The sequence below is a fragment of the Xenopus laevis genome, chromosome 4L, assembly GCF_017654675.1.
Source record: "Xenopus laevis strain J_2021 chromosome 4L, Xenopus_laevis_v10.1, whole genome shotgun sequence".
Classification (NCBI taxonomy): Eukaryota; Metazoa; Chordata; class Amphibia; order Anura; family Pipidae; genus Xenopus; species Xenopus laevis.
In genome coordinates this window covers 41838754-41858774 of record NC_054377.1, presented here as the reverse complement: position 1 = coordinate 41858774, position 20021 = coordinate 41838754, and the positions used below count along the sequence as shown (strand labels likewise).

Below are 20021 nucleotides of genomic sequence, written 5' to 3'. Positions count from 1 at the left end.
CAGAACACTAATTCCTGCCTTTCAGCTCTCTTGGTTTACACTGACTGGTGACCCTGGTTGGGTCATATCTGTTGTTTTTGAATCTGAGCTGCATGCTGAGGATCAATTGTAAACTCACTGAACAGTTGTGTACCATGTGGCCCCCCTTCAAGTCGCTGACTAACTCAGAGTTATAGAGCTGAAAAGCAGGAAGTTGTGTTCTGGCTATTATATTAGACGTCCAGTCACTCCAGCCTTTATACATTACATTTTTTCTATATCAGAAACCTTTTTTATTTTGCACAGCCTATATTTATCTAGTTTTTATTTTCACACTGAACTGTTCCTTTAAAAGTTCAATTGAAAAAAAAGGCAAACATGTTTGAGGGTTTGCAAAGAGGAATAGGATGGAGTTTTCACTTGAAAAAGGATCCATGAAGATCCGAAACATATATTGTGCTAATAAATATTTTGCAGTAAAATCTGCTGAATTTGTGTGCTCCATCCTATTCCTCTTTGCATATATTATATTGGTCGGACTGGTGTGGCCTAATCAGGAGAGAGAGCAGCAACAGATGGTGGATTTTCGTTAGAACAGACCTGCCTTGTTCACATGTTTGAGGGTTTAGCACTGACTCCCAGGCCCAGACTGGCAATCTGTGGGTTCTGGCAAATGCCAGAGGGGCTGCTATAAGTTCCCATTGAAAGTCACTATTTAGAGGGCTGGTGGGCCTCTATGTGGGCTGAGTGGGCCTCTGTGAACCTGAAATGCCAGGGCCTAATTTAATTCTCAGTCCTTACCTGCTGACTCCTACCCCTTAAATGGGGGATGTTTAACTGTTTATGCCTCTAACTAAACTAACTAAATAAAGCGAAGATGCAGAATATCAAGATCAAGCAAATGTATCTATTTATGAAGTGGAAGCACGATCGTGGGCCCTAGGGCCCAAAGATCAGATCATAATGAAAGTTATACAGGCGGTCGGATCGCGGGACTGCATCAATGAACCGATGCATCCGTGATCCAACTGGATTTTTACCCCTGCACGAGTCTCGCCAAATATCGATTGGGGAAGCCCGTCGGAGGGCCCCATACATTGACCAGTAAGCTGCCAATTTGGCCTGTCTGCTTTTATCTGCCCATGTATGGCCACTTGAAGATTTCCATCCATCGTCTCCAAACAAGAGTATTTTGCCCAACTTTGTCATGCAGATGGATGGCTATATTGGCATAATCAGTTTATTTAGTGCCTAGCCCAGAGATTGGATCACATCTGTTATGCAGACCCTGTGGTCCTTACCTGACAGCAGCCTCTAGCCAAACCCCAGTGAGATTAGTCAGGAGGCTATTGTTTTATTTTGTTCAATACACAGACTAGTAAATAGCATTGTTGGCAAGTTTGTGACCATCTTATATAATGTTATAATAAGATATGTATGGCAGCTGTTAAATCACTGCACCATTTACTACTGTGTTATTTTCTTATGAGTTGCAAACCCATCCACATGTATTCCCTCCCTGCTGTCTTTATTTTGTTTTGTTTTTCATTGTCTTTAATTGTTGATTAGCATTCTACCTGTTTCTAGATCTTTTATTTGGGCAATCCTTTCAGATTTACTTTCCTCCTATTGCTTTTTTTCATTTAATAATAAACAAAATATATTATATCTCTTATAATACTGTGTCTTTACCCTACTTCAGCATTAGGCCTGTACGTTAGTGTTTCCGTGTCTCCTCCCCCCCCCCCCCCCCGAAACTGCTGGAGAGGGATGTCAGGCAGCAGTGAAATCTGATTCCAGTTATTACGTTGTTGCACGGGGATGTGGGGAAGGGGTCACTGCAGAAAACGTTTGCCTGTCGTTGGCGATATTCCAAACACCAACCTCACTGCTTATTGGTTCTGGTATTCCGACACTTAAGTTGAAGGGTGAACAGGAAGCGGGGTCTGGGCAAGAAGATAGTTGCTCACGACAAGGAGGTAAACAGTGGGTTAAAAAGGGATGCAGCGAACATGCTAAACAGCTGTAAGTGGCACTGTGCACTGATAAGCTGAGATAGCTCAAGGCGTAAGTTGCAGCAAGACAAATACCAGTTGTACTATACAGAAAACAGCCTAGCAGACTTTAGAAGATGCCTTATCAGAGTACTTTCAATATGTTTCACTACAAAATGGTCCAAGATACACGATTACAGTATTAGAAAGCTATATGTATTGTATGAAGTAACACATTATTTTAGTCTCCAGGAGGTACAGAACCCTACTTCTTGTGATCATTTTATAGTTGCCCACCATTTCACAGAGAAGATGCTGTATATATGGGTGGACTCTAAAATATGGTATTGCCAATTAACACAATGTCTTATTTAAAAGGCAAGTCAGCCCCAAAATAAAAAGTTGCCTATTAAAAGAAACCATTATGCTAACTTTGCAATATACAGTCATTACAAATTGTCTATGTTTTTCAAGTTATGTGTATATGTTATGCTATTGAAAGCAGTGTTTGTCTGTCCCTGTCTATTCTTTGCACTTCTGGCTCAGACTGTTGATACAATGTAAGATAAGGCCGCTGATTAACAGACCTGTCTTTGCTGGGGAACAAAGACTTTTGCAACATTTTTCAAAAAGTAACAACCAGGAGAAAATGCTGCTTTCAATAGAAATTCAATTTACAAACACATTTTTAACTGAAAATATTAAATGAATGTATATTGGACAGTTGCTTAGAATTATGTTTTCTTTTATTAGGCAAATTTTTATTTTGGGGTTGATTTGCTCTTTAAACGCATCCTGACTGATTTGCTTTTTCACTGGAATAATAAGGCTAGCACTTGAATAAGCCAGCGTGAATTTCCTTTCAAATGAAAGCACAAAAACAAAATCACAGAGAGAAAGATGGCAAGTTGCTTGGCACTCTCTCTAGTAATTTGCAGTCGCTAACCTGTTACCCCAGGCTGGAGCTCCTATTCGTAAAAGAAAACCTCACCAAACCTGAGGGTACTATTTGAGGAGCAGAGTGGTAGGACTTTCCCATCCTTAGTCAGTTAGTTCTGCTTAGTTAGGGCAGGCATATGCACAGTTCAGAACTTTTTTCTGCAGATTTCTGTACTATATGTGCACTTTTTACAGAATCACCAAGAGGGCATCTGGGATATGAAAGAAGATGGCAGCAAGGCGCTCTGCTAGCAGTTCCCTATACTGGTGCATTTATTTGAAGAGGAGTTACACTTACCAGCCAGAATACTTCAACGAGTCTTGTAAAGCATCATTCAGCAAGGCAAAGGTAGCAGAGCTTCTCAGACTAAAGATAACAAGCAGATTTAAACTGCTGATTCAGCCACTTCTAACCAATTTGGTGATTTGTCTGCCTATGTATGAGTCCTGCCAATGAATGGGCTTGCCTGAAAATCGGGCAGGTTTGAAAATTCGTTATACGAGGAGTGCATTGGCTTGTTGATGCACTTTTCATCCAATGTTTCTGTAGGCCCCAATGGATGATCTAGTTGTTGACCCTTGGGCTAATGACTGATTTGAGCCAGCCTGTTGGTGCCTAAATCATGCCCAAATCCACTTGTTTGGCGATCTCGGCAAACAATAGGATCTGGAGGTGTATAATAATAAAAAGATACAGATTTAGAGTGTGGTTCCATTCAGTAATGAAAATAATTTGATTATAAAGGATTCAAAAAGGCAAACTAAGCTTTTTTGTCAATGTTGTTTGGTCATGGATATGAAACTGGCTAAAGGGTTGTGTAACAGAGGTTGGTTATCAATGGTACCTTCTTTAATTGTAGTAGGGTTCTTCATAGGGGTCCCACAGGATTGTGTATTTGGTCCACTTTAAGTTGTTCATTAATGAATTAGGGGAGGGTATCGTAAGTAATATACTGTATAAGTGTTTGCAGATGACAAAACTATGTAGCCCAATTAATTCCATCCATTATTTGGTATCCTTGCAGCAGGATCTTGGCAGTCTGGGAATGTAAAAATATTTAAATCACTTAACCATTAGTGCAAGTAAATCTATGGAGTAGGACCTATAGTTACTTGTAGATAATAGGGATGCACCGAATCTAGGATTCGGTTTGGGATTAGGCTTTTTTCCTTCTGCCCGGCCGAATCCATATGCAAATTAGGAGTGGCGAGGGAAATCTCGTGACGTTTTGTCACAAAACAAGGAAGTAAAAAATGTTTTCCCCTTCCCACCCCTAATTTGCATATGCAAATAGGATTTAGTTAGATATTTGGCCGAATCTTTCGCAAAGGATTCGGGGGTCTGGCCAAATACAAAGTAGTGGATTCAGTGCATCCCTAGTAGATAATAAACTTGGTTGTTACAAAAAGGTGCTAAGCATTATTAAATGGGGTATACATTTCCTATCTAGAATATGCAGAACAGTTTTTGTCTTTCAAACTATCTTTAAATTTCATTTGTTTTTAGATAGATTGCCAGAAAGACTTTCTATATACAGGTATGCGATTGGTTATCCAGAAACCTGTTATCCAGGAAGCTCAGATTTACGGAAAAGCGGTCTCCCATAGACTCCATTTTATCCAAATAATCCAAATTTTTATAAATGATTACCTTTTTTTCTCTCTGTAATAATAGAACAGTACCTTGTACTTGATCCAAACTACGATATACATAAATCTTTGGACAGAGACAACTTTTTTTTTTATAATTTTGGTTCTGTACATTACCTCAATGAATTTTAAATGAAACAACTCAGATGCAGTTGAACTGCAGAATTTCCCCTTGGGTTGAACAAAAAGATTCCATAGAAATGTGAGGAACTAAAGCCTTATAGCAATAATTTGTCTAAATATAGCAAGCAGGCAGACCCATTTTGTGGGCACTGTTATTAAGGCAAGCCTTGCATCATCTCCGAATCTTCTTTGTGCACCAGAATGGGGACCCAATGTCCATCCCCATGCCCTGACTACACAATTAAATGGTGAAGAGAGCTGGGGGAATGTGTGGAGAGCAGTGACATTTACTGTCTGGCCATACAAGCAGATTCGGGGAGATTAGTCAGTCGCCCTAGCGACAAATCTCCTCTTCTTCAGGCAACAATCTCCCCGAACGGCTTTGTTTTCCGAAGTCTCCCGAAGTTGTCTCATGAGGAAGCCTCGGGCGACTTCGGAAAACAAAGTGCCGTGTGTGCTTTCCCCCAGGCGATTTTCATTTTAGCCGGCAGGGGGAAGGCAGTTCGGGGTGATTGTCACCCCGAAGAAGAGAAGATTTGTCGCTGGGGCGACTAATCTCCCTGAATCTGCTTGTGTGGCCAGACCATAAGGAAGTGCAGTAATTAGACAAATTAAAAAACTGAAAATAAAATGTTCATTTCTAATACTTGGTTGAAAACTGTTTGCTGGCAGTGACAGCCTTTAGTCTTGAACTCATGGACAGGTTCTGGGTTTCCTCCTTTTTAATGCTCTGCCTTTACTGCAGTGGCTTTCAGTTGCTGTTTGTTTGTGGGCCTTTCTGTCCGAAGTTTTGCCTTTAACAAGTGAAATGCATGCTCAATTGGGTTCAGATCAGGTGACTGACATGGCCATTCAAGAATATCCCATTCTTTGCTTTAATAAACTCCTGGGTTGCTTTGGCTGTATGTTTTGGGTCATTATGAAACACAATCAATTTGAATGTATTTAGCTGGATTTGAGCAGACAGTATGTCTCTGAGCACCTCAGAATTAATTTGGCTGCTTCTGTCCTGTGTCACATCATCGATAAACACTAGTGTCCCAGTGCCACTGGCAGCCATGCACGCCCAAGCCATCACACTGCCTCTGCCATGTTTTTCAGATGATGTAGTATGCTTTGGATCATGAGCTGTTCCACAACTTCTCCATATTTGCCATCATTCTGGTAGAGGTCGATCTTGGTTTCATCTGTCTAAAGAATGTTTTCCAAAACTGTGTTGGCTTTTTAAGATTTTTTTAAACAAAGTCCAATCTAGCCTTTCTATTCTTAAGAGTGGCTTGCACTTTGCAGTGCACCCTCTGTATTTACTTTCATGCAGTCTTCTCTTTATGGTAGACTTGGATATCGATACGCCTACCTCGTGAAGAGTAGTGAAGTTGTGAAGGGGTTTCTCTTTACCACGGAAATGATTCTGCGATTAACCACCACTGATGTCTTCCATGGACATCCAGGTCTTTTTGCATTGTTGAGTTCACCAGTGCTTTTTCTTTCTCTTTCTCAAACTGTAGATTTTGCCACTCCTAATATTGTAGCAATTTCTCGGGTGGGTTTTTTCTGTTTTTGCCTCTTATGGATGGCTTGTTTAACCTGCATGGAGAGCTCCTTTGACCGCATATTGTCTGTTCACAGCAAAATCTTCCACATACAAGCAACCCCCCTCAAATCAACTCCTGAAATGAAGTGATTGTGTTAAAAAAAGCCTTTAGTTCCTCACATTTTTATGCAATCTTTTTGTTCAACCCACTGAATTAAAGCGGAAAGTCTGGAGTTCAACTGCATCTGAGTTGTTTCATTTAAAATTCATTGTGGTAATGTACAGAACCAAAATTATAAAAAAGTTGTCTCTGTCCAAAGATTTATGGGCCTAACTGTAATTAATCCTTATTGAAAGCAAAACCAGCCTATTGGGTTTATTTAGCGCTTACATGATTTTCTTGTAGACTTAAGGTATGAAGATCCAAATTATGGAAACATACATTATCCGGAAAAGCCCAGGTCCTTAGCATTATGGTAAACTGCTCCCATGCCTGTATACCAATTCAGCATTTTATCATTTTAAGATGTATGGCAGATAGAGCCTTTTTTGCCAATATTGTAAATTGATTTGTAATGGCAAATCTATTAATCACTTCGCTTGCAATATTTTCAGTAGTCAGAGGCAGGAATGCAGAAAATATAACAGACAGATATTGGTTTTAATAAAAATAAAATGTTCAAGTAACATTCGTCATAATGCCTCTTCAAAATATTTTATCTATGTTAAAGTTTGTCATAATCACAGAATTTTCTAAATTATTACGCAATGTAATATTATTATAATTGAAACAAAATGATCTGAAGCCTTTTTAAAAGTAATTGCCCCTTAATATAAAACTATACCTTCAGAATAAAAACTTTAAAGCTATACTGACAAGTTCCTATAAAAAGCCTAGGAACGTGTCAGTATCAAGTAAATGCTGCATCCGGAATATTTCCCCTCAAAGCCACCCGCAAAGCTGCCCCCAGCCCCCACAAACCTGCGTTCACCCAACCCTCTGAAACGGTTCAGAAAATCATTTAGCGGTGTCGGTGACGCTGGACTGGAGGCGGCCCGATCCTTCCATAGGCTGATTACGAATCAAAACAGGATTTCAGCCTATGGAAGGATTGCTCCCACCCCCAGCCCTGCGTCACTGAAGGAAAGCGGAAGATCAGTTAGCTGTGTCAGCCGGTCTGCTGCACACAGGTTCGCTGGCTGGGGTGGCTTTGCAGGGGGCTTTGCGGGGAAATATTCTGCGTGCAGCATTTACTTCATACTGACACATTCCTATGATTTTTATAGGATGTGTCAGTATCGCTTTAAAGGACCAGTAACATCATTTTTTTTTTTTTTTAATTTGTTTCTTTTTAATGAAAATAAAACACCAAGACAGTTTTAACTTTTAATTTGAAAAGCTTTAATTAAGAAATTACTTACCGATACTCTGCATGCACTCCTCTTCAGAAACCGCTACAGGGCGACGATCCATCATGTGGCGCTGGATTTCTCCTCCCTGGCTATCTCCAATAGAATGCAGGTAGGAGAAATCGAGTGCTGCACAATGGATCGTCGCCATGTCGCCGTTTTTTTAGAGGAGCGCATGCAGAGAATCGGTAAGTAATTTCTTAATTAGAGCTTTGCGATTTAAAAGTTAAAACTGTCTTGGTGTTTTGTTTTCGTTTTTTTTTTTTTGTTACTGGTCTATTAAGTTAACTTTTAGTATCTTATAGAATGTGGCTAATTCTAAACAATTTTTCAGTTGGCCTTCCTATTTTCTTTTTTATAGTTTTTGAATTATTTGCCTTTATTTTGTGACTCTTTCAAGCTTTCAAATGGGGTGATCCCATCTACAAAAAGAAAGCTTTTTATTATCTTGCTACTTTTTATTATCCATCTCTGTATTCAGGCCCTCTTCTATTCATATTCCAGTCTCTCCGTCAAATGGTTGCTAGGTTAATATGGACCCTAGCAACCAGATTACTGAAACTGCAAACTGGAGAGCTGCCGAATAAAAAAAGCGAAATAGCCAAAAAAACGTAGATAATAACAAATGAAAACCAACTGCATATTGTCTCAGAATATCAGTCTCTACATGATACTAAATATGAATTTAAAGGTGAACAACCCCTTATTTTTTAAAATTTATATGAAATACTGTTTTACATATGGGCTGTTTCACAGTGACCTGAAATGTTTAGGTGTATAGTTTTCTTTTAAAACTGAAATAAACTAGTTGTAGAATATTTAGAAGCCAAGTGCTACAGACAATTTAATAACTGACTTTCACACCCACTGTTCTTTGCAGAACTACTTTACTTCAGACACACTGGTACTGTTGGTTTTTGAGCAACTAAGTGGTTCAGATCAGGATTTTGAAGAAATAAAATTAAAATTTAAATAGAAAGTCATTCAGATGAGGATTTGATTTAATATTTTGGATCATTGTCTTGCTAGATCACAGTTATGCTTCAGCTCACAGACTTTTCTCTTTTCTCACATAGCGCAGAATTTGATTACTTAATTAATGGCAAGTTGTCCGTGTACTGAGGCAACAAAGCATTCCCACACCCATCACGCTACCATGTTTGACTGTTGGCATGATGTTCTTATACAAGTGTGCGGACTGTTATCCAGAATGCTCGGGACCTGGGGTCTTCCGGATAATGGATCTTTCTGTAATTTAGATCTTCATACCTTAAGTCTACTAGAAAATCGTTTAAACCAGGGCTGTCCAACTGGCACCCTCCTTGTGTGGCCCCTCACGTGAAAGTCTGTCTGCTGTGTCTGCTTACCATGTGTATGCTTTAAATACACTACAGAGTTTAACTGGCCCCTGCATTGTTTATACCTTAAATTCAGACTGTATTGTTCACACATGTAATCCCCCCCATACATTGTTTACACTTGTAACACCTCTATTGTCTACACCCCTAAAGCCCCGTACTGTTAACACCTGAGAATGTGACTCAGACTGGAACTGCCCACATAGTTCACCTGTTCACACTAATGCATACTTCTGGAGGTTCACCAGCACTGTGTCACTGTATGTAGTACTTAGAGTGGTCCTGATAGCTTTCCTTGTCTTCCGCTTTGTTCTGCCTGCCCTATGCTCCCTGTGTGTGCCATACTTTGCCTACCCAATGCTCCCCGTTTGTGCCATATTTTGCCTGCCCTATGCTCCCCGTGTGTGCCATAATCTGCCTGCCCTATGGTCCCTGTGTGCAACATTCTCTGCCTGTGTGTGCCCTGCTCTGCCTGTGGAACATAAGCCTGGTATTTGTTCTGGGGATTTATTAGCATTTGTTAGGGGCCCCTAAGGTGTTTAATCATGTGCTGGGAGGGGGTGCTGTGTTATCCACCAGGTATTTTCTATTTTTCTATTTTCTATGTGTGACTGGTTTTCTAATATTGAAGTGTTAAGTGTCATTTTTCACCTTCGGAAGCAGTCTTGGGAGGTGGGGTTGCCAACCCTGTAAACTGTTCTAAATGGATACATTTAGTTGATACATTTCTTATCTTTGTCCCTGCTGAGCAGAATTCCTGAGTTTCATTACAAGCAGCTGTTAGAATTGATACAATAGTTGCTAATACTCCAGAGATGCTGCTGAGAAATGTATCAACTAAATGTTGCAAAATTGTAACAGTTTAGAATCTGCGCCTGAATTACTGAGCTGCCAGACTCAAACAGGGACATTCAACTTTAAACTTTCGATTTTGGAAAAACAGTAAAAAATAAATAATGGAAGATAATTGAATAAAAAGTCTCTATTTCTGGGGAACAGAAAAACAACTGAAAGTTGTTTGGAAGGTTTTACACTTGAAAAAGGGCCCAGCCCGAAACATGTAGTGCGCAAACACTGCTAATAAATATTTTGCAGTTTAAAACTACTGCTTGGAGCTGTGATTGATTCACTTTTATGCTTTATTAAACCTGACTGTATGCAGTGAAATTCCCCCTTTGTTTTAAAACTTCCTCTGACAGCTGCAGATAGGAAACAGACGGTCCCTAACTGCTCTGCAGGAAAACAATCATACTTTAAGGGTTCAAGCACATGGCAGATTCGGGAAGATTTAGTCGCCTGGTGACAAATCGCCTCTTCTGTGGGGCGACAATCTCCCCAAACTGCCTTCCCCTGCCTGCTGCCTGCTATAATGACAAAACCCCAGCGCCAATGCACTCGCGCCGCTTCGATTTCCGAAAGTTGCCCGAAGTTGCCTCACAAGGAAACTTTGGGCGACTTTGGAAATCGAAGCGTTGCGAGTGCATTGGCACTGGTGTTTTGTCATTATAGCAGGGGGAAGGCGGTCGGGGAGATTGACGCCCCATAGAAGAGGCGATTAGTCACCAGGCGACTATATCTCCATGAATCTGCCAGTCTGCTTGAACCCTCAAACGGCAGGGGGGAGCCCCTCACCTTACTTCCCTGACCTTGAGCAGCTTTGTTTGTTTCCCTATAAAAAAGCCAGTGACTGTGAAGAGATTTGTATCTGCGGACCCAGTGCAGTCTGCATATTCTGATTATTAATCAGTCTTGCTGTATTGACTTGTGTGATTTTGATAATTTATGATTTCTAAGCTTAGCCTCCCAACAGAAGCCCAGCCCACACTGAGCAGGTGCGGTCTTGGTCTTGCAAAAGATGTTTAACAAAGTTACAAAATGACAGCCCCCCTGCAGCCAAATTTGAAAACATAAATCACTTGTTCAATTAGGCTTCTGGTGCAATAAGTTTATGTTTATGTTTTGTATACAAAATACAGTATTTCTAGCATTATTCTATTTTAGACTCGAGTTCCCCTTTAAGGGGATGCTAGAGCGCTACTGTTTAACCTTTTAAAAAACCAGAGTAGCAGTTATCTAAAGATTTCAGAGGCTGTTCACTGATTACATTTTTTTGGGGGGTGGGGGGGCAGGGGTTTACATGTATTTTAACATGCAAGTGACCTCTTCTAATAGCGGTGTAAGTTGCCATAAAGGCAGTAAGCCTAGTATGAGGCAGTAACTGGCAACCCTTTTCCATACCTTCTGCAATTTCTACCTGCAGCCTGACAAATACCCACATTATTGCAGGTAACCATGGCTACTGGGCCTACTGCATCATCTATCCACATTTAGAGCCAATGTCCCTACTGCATATAACAGGATCCATTATCCATTATTTATTATTTTTTATTATTTATTTTTAACATTGAACAACCAAAATAAATGTAAGTTTCAGTTCAGTATAAAAATAAAAACAGGCTAGATAGGCTGTGGTAAATTAAAAACGTTTTCAATATAGTTAGCCAAAAATGTAATGTATAAAGGCTGGAGTGACTGGATGTCTAACATAATAGCCAGAACACTACTTCCTGCTTTGCAGCTCTTTTCTGTTACTGCCTGGTAACCAATCAATGAAAACACAGTAACTTGAGGGGGGGGCAACATTGGTCATAACTGTTGCTTTTGAATCTGACCTGCATGCTAAGGATCAATTGCAAACTCACTTGAGAGATATGTCCCATGTGGACCCCTTAAAGGAAAACTTTACCCCCAAAATGAATATTTAAGCAACATAGTTTATATCATATTAAGTGGCATATTAAAGAATCTTACCAAACTGGTTTATATATTTAAGTAAATATTGCCCTTCTACATCTCTTACCTTGAACCACCATTTCATAATGGTTTCTGTGCTGCCTCAGAGATCACCTGACCAGAAATACTACAACTTAACAGGAAGAAGTGTGGAAGCGAAAGACAGAACTCTGTCTGTTAATTGGCTCATGTGACCATCATGACATATATGGTTTGTTTGTGTGCACCATGAATCCTAAGATCCCAGATGGCAGCCCTTATTTTTTAGAATGGCAATTTTCTATTTAGGATTATCCAATGTCACATACTACTAAAAAAAAAGTATATTATGAAAATGGTTTATTTACATAAAGCAGGGTTTTACACATGAGCTGTTTTATGCAATATCTTTTTTATAGACACCTACACTGTTCGGGGGGGGTATAGTTTTCCTTTAAAGTCACTGACTAACCTGACTAACTCTAAGAGCTGAAAAGCAGGAAGTGGGGTTCTGTTCTGTTATTGCCTGACTGACAATACATCTAATGCATTATGTTTCAGTTGTGGAGGCAGCCGCCATAAAGGTGGCATAATACTGTGCAAAGCACAAGGGAAACGCTGCAGGGGCTGTAACAAATTGAATCATTTTGCTAAATTTTGCCACTTAATGCGGGTCACACCAGTTCATAATCTAGTATAAATTGACTGTCTGTGTTAATAGCGATATTAATGCGTTGAGTAAGGATGATGCAAAGTTCAAATTCTGCTACTGTGTTATTGCTAAAGTCACAATTCCACTGCTTTTGGACACTGGGGCAAAGGTTTCTATTATAAACTCTGCTGCATAGAATGCACATTTTCGACATTACCCACTAACATGCTAAACAGGCTACAGTAATACCCCAATTTCAGTTGGGCCAAGTAACCTTAACTGTTACACACCAAAACAAGCATTTGGGAATCTCTCCATTTTATGTCACTGAGAAGGGAGCAAACCTACTGGGGCTCGACTGCTGAAATACGCACAGTAGACACTATTTGGAAAGACAAATATCCTCAGGCCTTTACAGGACGGAGTCTCATAAATGCAAATTTTGCTGAACACCCAGGTATCGCTAGTGATGCAGTCTCTGCGCAGGCCCCCCTCTAGCGATCCATGCTGCAGTATGAACAGAGCTGAATAAACTGTTGTAGGAGGCTATTATAGAACCAATTGACTCTTCTCCATGATTTTCCAAACTAGTAATCGCTAAAAAAAATGGGAAAATTCGGCTTTGTGTGGACCTACATTAGGTAAGCGAAGCAATAGTACCGGTTACCCTCTGCCCACTACAGAAGACCTAATTTCACAATGCCATGAGTCAAATTCTTTTCACAAAGCTGGACTGCCTTAAAGGCTATTTACAAATACCCCTCTCTTGGCAGACCAGAAACCTGACCAACTCATTACATGTCTAGGACGTTACCGTTTCAAATGTACGTTGTTTAGGCTGTGTTCTGCTCCAAGCTGTTTCCAGAAAATCCTGGTAACTATTTTTGCAGGAATCTCTGGGGTAACAATTTATCTGGTGACACCCTCTGGAGGAACAAAATGCAATCTTGATTAGGTATTTCACAGGCTGATGGACTATAACCTCATCTTGAACAAAGCAAACTTTGATTTCCCACAAACTGAAGTTGTCTTTGTGGGTCATAACTGGAAATTCAACCCTTACAATCCGACGATGAGGCCATACCTCAATTTCCAAAGCCAAAAGACAGAGCAGTTACTTAAATAATTCTCCAAGGCATGCTGACAAGTAAAAAAATATAGTTTATTTACATCAAATATTAAAATACATGAGAAATAACCCCTTTAGCGCCCAACGCATTTCATGCTTACCTAGCACTTAGTCATAGGCAAAAGACAGAGCAGAACTCACTTCTTTTATGGGATTCACAAACTATTATTTACATTTTGTAGCTGATTATGCAGAAATCACACCACTGTTATGTGCCTTGTTTAAAAAAAAAAAGATGTGCAATGGGAGTGCATGTTTCCAAGCAGTCTGTACAATTTGGCACCAACTCTTTTCTCCAAATGCACTTACATTTATCTCTTGTAATGCTTCAGCTGTTGCCATAGGTGCAGCCTTATCACAGATTCAGCATGGAGTGGATCAACTTTTGCTTTTTTTTTTTTTTTGCTTCTCAAGCTCTCTTTCCAGCTTAGCAGAAATACGCAGCAGGAGCGCGGAAGGCACTGGTCTGTATACAGTATGTGCTTGTTAAAGGTGGCAAAAATTCCTTTATGGCAGGAAGTTTAACCCGAGAACAGATCATCAAGCCCTAACTTCCTTGCTGTCTACATCAGGATTGGGCCATCGCCTCTTCTTATACAGAGATGGTCAGAAACGTGGTCTCCTTACAACTTTGAAGTTCTCTACAGACCAAGGAAATGTAATCAAGTTGCTTTCATATAGTCCTTAAGTCTCAGGAGACTGCACAGGAGGAAGAAGACACACTGATGATATCTAATTCATTAGTTTTCACAGTTACACCACAAGATTAGGCCTTTTCCACAAGCCCCATGGAATAAAATTCAGTTGGATATATGTGAAGAAACCGTACCAAAATAACCATAGCACTAGAGGTACTTGTTGGTCGCATATGATTTATACTTTAAATGGCCAGAGGTAGCTACAGCAGGGGTCATTACCTCAAAAGTTGTCAGGATGGTTTTCATGGTGGGAAGTTCCACTAGAAATCATTACAGACAATGGCCCACAGTTTCTATCAAAATAATTTGAAGATTGTCTTCAATTGAAGGGCATAAGGCACATTTTAACACCTCAATACCATCCACAGGCCAATGGAGATGTGGAACGGTTCTATCAATCTTTAAAGAGTGGCCTTAAGGTACACCTGCACGAAGGTCTTCTGTTCAGCAGGGCTTTAACTACAGTCCTACAGCACTATAGATCTGCACCCCGTAGTGCAACTCGGTAATCACTAGCAAAACTGTTGATAGGCCCTAATCTGTTGCTGCCCCTAACACGTTGACGTCCACAGATAAAAGTAACAGAACCCAGAGACTTGCTAGCAAAGGTAAAAACCTATCGGGGTAAAACAAAAGATTACCATGATTCAAGAAGGAAAGCTGGACAATGGATGAGAATAAGAAAGCCCTCAACCAGATCAAAATTTTATCCCATATTGTCTGACCCCATTCAGATCCACAGTCCGTTGCGACCAGTAACCTACAAATTGCAGGATAGATCTTCTTAGCATGTGAGCAGTTTAGTTACTGTTTCTGAGCCTTTACAGGTGTGGGACACTGCCTCTAACTGGTATTTCTGGAATGATGCACCCAATGTAGTTGCACAGCCAGAAACAGAAAACCCATCAGGCAATGTGCCACCCCCTGTTGAGCGGGCCAGTGAAATCTGTACTTTAAAATGTTTGAAGCATAATAGGAGGGGGGTGTTATGTAACATAGTAAGTTAAGTTGAAAAAAAAAGACACACGTCCATCAAGTTCAACCTTTTAACTTTTTTTGACCTGCCTAACTTTCTGATTCAGAAAGAAAGTTCCACATCTTCGCAGCTCTCACTGTAAAAAAAACCCTTTCTGAATATTAAGGCGGAACCTCTTCTAATCGGAATGGGTGACCTTGTGTCAGCTGGAAAAGACCTATTGTTAATTAAGCATTAGAGAGATTATTATATGATCCCCTTATTTATTCATAATTATCATATCACCCCTTCAGCGGCTCTTCTCGAGCGTGAACATCCCCAATTTGGCCAGTCTTTCTTCTTAGCTAAGATTTTCCATACCTTTTACCAGCTTAGTTGCCCTTCTCTGTACCCTCTCTAATACAATAATGTCCAGTTTGAGTGGACATTCTGGATATGAATGACCGCTTCCTGACGTGAATCAATGCCCCTTTTAATACAGCTCAAGAACTTATTTGCCCTTGATGCTGCTGTCTTGCTACAGCCAAGTTTATCATCTACTAGGACTCCAAGGTCCTTCTCCATAATGGATTTGCCTAGTGCAGTCCCATTAAGGGTAAAAGTGGCTTGAATAGTTTTACATCACAGGTGCATGGCTTTACATTTATCAACATTGAATCTCATTTGCCACTTAGCTGCCCAGATCGCTAGTTTGCCAAGATCCTGTTGCAAGGATGCCATATCCTGTATGGAATCACATCTACTGCCCCCTCCCCCACTGTCCAGCATCTTACTTAACTAATCATAAAAAGCAAGCAAATTTGTCTGACATGACCCATCCTTCATAAAGCCATGCTGATTACTGCTCATAATGCCATTCACTAGGACAACATTTTAGATGTGTTCCCTTAACAAGCCTTCAAATAATTTGTCCACTACAGAAGTCAAACTTACTGGCCTATAAATGCCAGGCTGAGATCGTAATCCCTTTTTAAATAGTGGAATGACATCAGCTTTTCTCCAATCCATAGTCAGATGAAAGCAAATCTGAGAAAATCAGAAATAGGGGCTGGTCTAAAACTGAAATAAGCTCTCTTAGAAGCCGGGGGTGTATGCCATCATGCCCTGGAGCCTTGTTTACATTAATTTTTATTATGGATCATATCCTGAGACAGCCACTGACTATATTGAGCTGAGCCATCAGTGAAGCTATGAAGTGACTCCTCTATTGTATACACTGAAGAAAAGAACTGATTTAGTACATTTGCCTTTTCTGTATCTGTTACAACCATACTGGTACCATTATTTAATGGAGCATCACCCTCAGCCTGCATCTTTTTACTATTAATATATTTAAAAAACTTTTTGGGGTTAGTCTTAGCCTCTGCCGCAATGCACTCTTCATTTCCTTTCTTTGCCTTCCGGATTCCTGATTTACAACATTTATTATAGTGTTTATATTCATTAAATGCAGCTTCTGTGCCAACAGACTTGTAGTTTTTAAATGCCTTTCTCTTCTTATATATATTTCTTTACTTCTATATTAAGCCACATAGGGTGATTTTAGAGCTTCTACATTTACTCCTTAAGGGAATAAATCGAGAACAGTAATGATTTAATATCATTTTAAATGACAACCGTTTCTGTTAGCTGAAAACATAATGCCTCAATCAATACTCTGAAGGGCAGCCCTCAAGGCACTAAAATTAGCTTTTCTGAAATTCATGGTTTTTGTTGCCCCAGTGTATTTTTGGTTTTTGCACCAGACATTAAACGATATATTATATGATACATTATGGTCACTAATACTATTATGAATTTTCATAAGCTGTGTTAAGTTTTTTTTATAAAATTACTTTTGAAGGATGTCAGAATAATGGGAATAGAATGGAGTGTGTATGTATGTCTGTGTGTGTGTTCAGCAGCTTTTCACCTTGAAATGTCAGCAGGTATCTGGTTGCTAGGGTCCAAATTTCCCTAGGAACCAGGCAGTGACTTCAATGAGAGACTGAACGATGAATAGGAGAAGGCCTGTATATAAAAATAGGTAATACAAAGTAAATCGCAATGAAATTGTAACCTCATAGAGCAATACCTTTGTGGCTACCAGGTCTGGAAAAAGAAGGCAAATATTTTAGCTATAATAAATTTAAAAAAAAAATGAAGACCATTTGAAACATTGCTAAGAATAGGCTATTCTGTAACAAAAAGTTGACTTAAAGAAAACAAAAGCTTAAAAAGGAGAAGGCTAGAATTGCTGCAGGTTATGTTTTGAAACTCTGTACCAGCCCCCAGTAGCTCCCCATCTTCTTTTCTGCTCTATACTGCTGTCAGTTACCTGAGCTTAGGGACCAGCTCACAATATTATATAGAATATAAAATTCATAATACAGGACTGTTTAGTAATTCATTCAGATTCATGGCAACTCAGAAACCAGTGCATTTTAATAATCAGCCCTGTAGCATCAAATTCTATGACCGGCAAGCCTTATTTTCTGCTTGATGATTTGCATCAACCGTAAGCTTAGCTTTTCAACAACTGCCCAGACCATACTGACTTAATATGTCACTGTGTCACTGACACTTCTATCACAATCTAAGATCATAACCCCATGGGCACAGCTTTCACTGCCTAAATTATCACTGTTTATATAGATTCTGAATCTAAAGGCTGATGCAGTAAATTCAGTATCTAAAACAGAGCATTTTTAGCCATGTATGTCCTCCTTTAGCCATAAAGTCCTCCTTTACGGTTATACTGAGCATACAGGGGAGGGAAATTACAGTGAGTGTGCATATGCTTACTTAAGGCAATATTTTGAACCTTAATTAGTAATTTCTCCCATTTTCAGCAAAATTATAATGTACATTAATGGTTTAGTAAGTTTGATAGCTTATTGTCTACCTTAGATCAATTGAGCTTCACAGATAAATAATTTCTGAAATACCATGCCATAGGCATGTGTGATGTTTTTTTCTGTGTTACCCATTCGAAATTATTTGAGCAATTTTGGTGCATATTAAGGCAAAATTCTGGCAGTGATGATGTTAAAAAAGCAAATACTAAAAACATAATGCAATGCTGATCAGCTCCCTCTGCTGGCTGTTCATCACCAGCCGATCTATGTATTTGCATTTTTTTTTTTTTTTATACATTTTTCCCATTTCAGCATCTCTAATATTTATGCTGATGCATTTTGATGCTGCTGAGCATTAATTTCCCCTTTGCTTTCCTTTTTTTTTTTTTTGTTATTGTAGCTATGCTGAGCTTGTGAATACATCCATAGCCACAGTGAGGAATCCCCCCTCACTCCCTCCTCTCTTTCCCAACCCCCTATCCTAGCTTCATCAGGAGAAAAAAATATAATAACGTTCAGGATACACAATGTATAGTTGCGGTATAAGGTTGCTGCTCCTGAATGGAGGACGGCAGATCCTGTCAGTGTCTGGCTTTTGAAGGCTACCCTGTAGTGGAGGAGGTTTAGTTTGGTTGGGGGGGCATATTGGAGTAAAAAAAAATCCTTGGAGATCAAGAATGTCTTCTGCAAAGAGGCCAAGAGGAAGGGTAAGTGAAAGACTGAATGAGAAAGGAGGGGGGTGGCTGACGGTGCTGTGTAACCTCTTATAACTGGCCCTGCTCCATCGCCATCTTAAGCGAGTGGCTCCTGCTTTAGTTCTGTGTCTCAGGCTGCAGGGCCTTTGGCTGTGGTATCTAAGGCAAAACAGCCTCTTGCTTCTATCTTTGCCGCAAGACCCAGTTGTGCCTGCTACCTAGGGGACTCAGGATGTATGTGGACACTGCTGTCAGCTTCTCCCTTTGCTACCTACAGGAGAGTAAATATGGGTGAGTCAAGGAGGGGGGGGGGGGTAACTAGGATTTTTTCTGCCTGTTTTCTTTTTATGTGCAGGGATAAGGTTTTTTCCCAGTGCAAATCTGGCTTCCAGTGTTTTTAGTTTGGAATAGATGCATTTCCCCTTGTGAGAGAATGTTTGTAAAAAGGCAGTGATTTTTTTTTCCAATAGATTTATCATGCTGTTTTGGATGCATGTCTTGGCAATAAATTAATGTTTTGTACTTAAAAATGTGTAGCATTGTCTGCATTGAAATAATTAAGAAGCTTTATGTTGCAGTGCTGCACAATGTGTGGAGAATTTGGTTTACATTTATCTGTAAGCTACAGAAATACATGCATATGGTATATATGTATAGACAAACAAAACATACATTGTTAGGATATGTATTTTTATTGAAGCAATCGTGTATGGTTGTACATATTTGATGTTTATATTTAAGCACTGGCTCATTTAACACTGCTACAAGTGTGGTTCTGGCACATTATATATGTGTATTTCTCCTCCATTTGTGTTTATTTTGTATAGTTGTGGGGAGAACATACTTGGCCTGACAAATCTTTCTGTTTACATTTTCTTTTGTGTATATCTGTGTTATTATTCTGCACCTGGACATGACTGATATACTGTACAAATGCAGTGGGTGTGTGTAGAAGAAATGCAGATGCTTCGTCAGGCACTCGCTTAAACTGACTGTATGGATATTTTACCACAAAGTGTCCACAAACATTCATGGGTGTGGATATATTCCACATACATATTTTTAATACTCTATTATAATGTGTGTATAATGTGTTTGAATGCCACTGAAATACCGGTTTCTAGAAAAGATGTTTATGGTCATTCTTGTGGTGGTAGATAAGGTTCTTATTTATTTTCAATGTGTTTAGGTTCTTGCTGAGATTTTGTATGGAAAATACTTTCTTTTTAGTGACTTCTCTTATAAGTGTCATTTGAGGGTTTTTTTGTTTTTTTT

General features: G+C 39.6%; 1 protein-coding gene across 9 annotated transcripts in view; it reads left to right on the top strand.

Annotated features, from left to right (window-relative positions):
- Nucleotides 1-20021, top strand: part of LOC108714014 (chromodomain-helicase-DNA-binding protein 9) — a 125987-nt gene that overhangs the window by 18824 nt on the left and 87142 nt on the right. For 2 of the 9 annotated variants that reach the window (XM_041590143.1, XM_041590142.1), the window contains exon 1: nucleotides 18346-18758. The exons of 5 other annotated variants lie outside the window; for them this stretch is intronic. In XM_041590143.1, the coding sequence (XP_041446077.1) occupies nucleotides 18729-18758 (30 nt within the window). In that variant the 5' untranslated portion in view covers nucleotides 18346-18728. Of the gene's footprint in view, nucleotides 1-1822; nucleotides 1959-3107; nucleotides 3262-18345; nucleotides 18759-20021 lie in introns of those variants that run through there. 2 more of the 9 variants (XM_041590140.1, XM_041590141.1) reach the window with 2 other exon arrangements.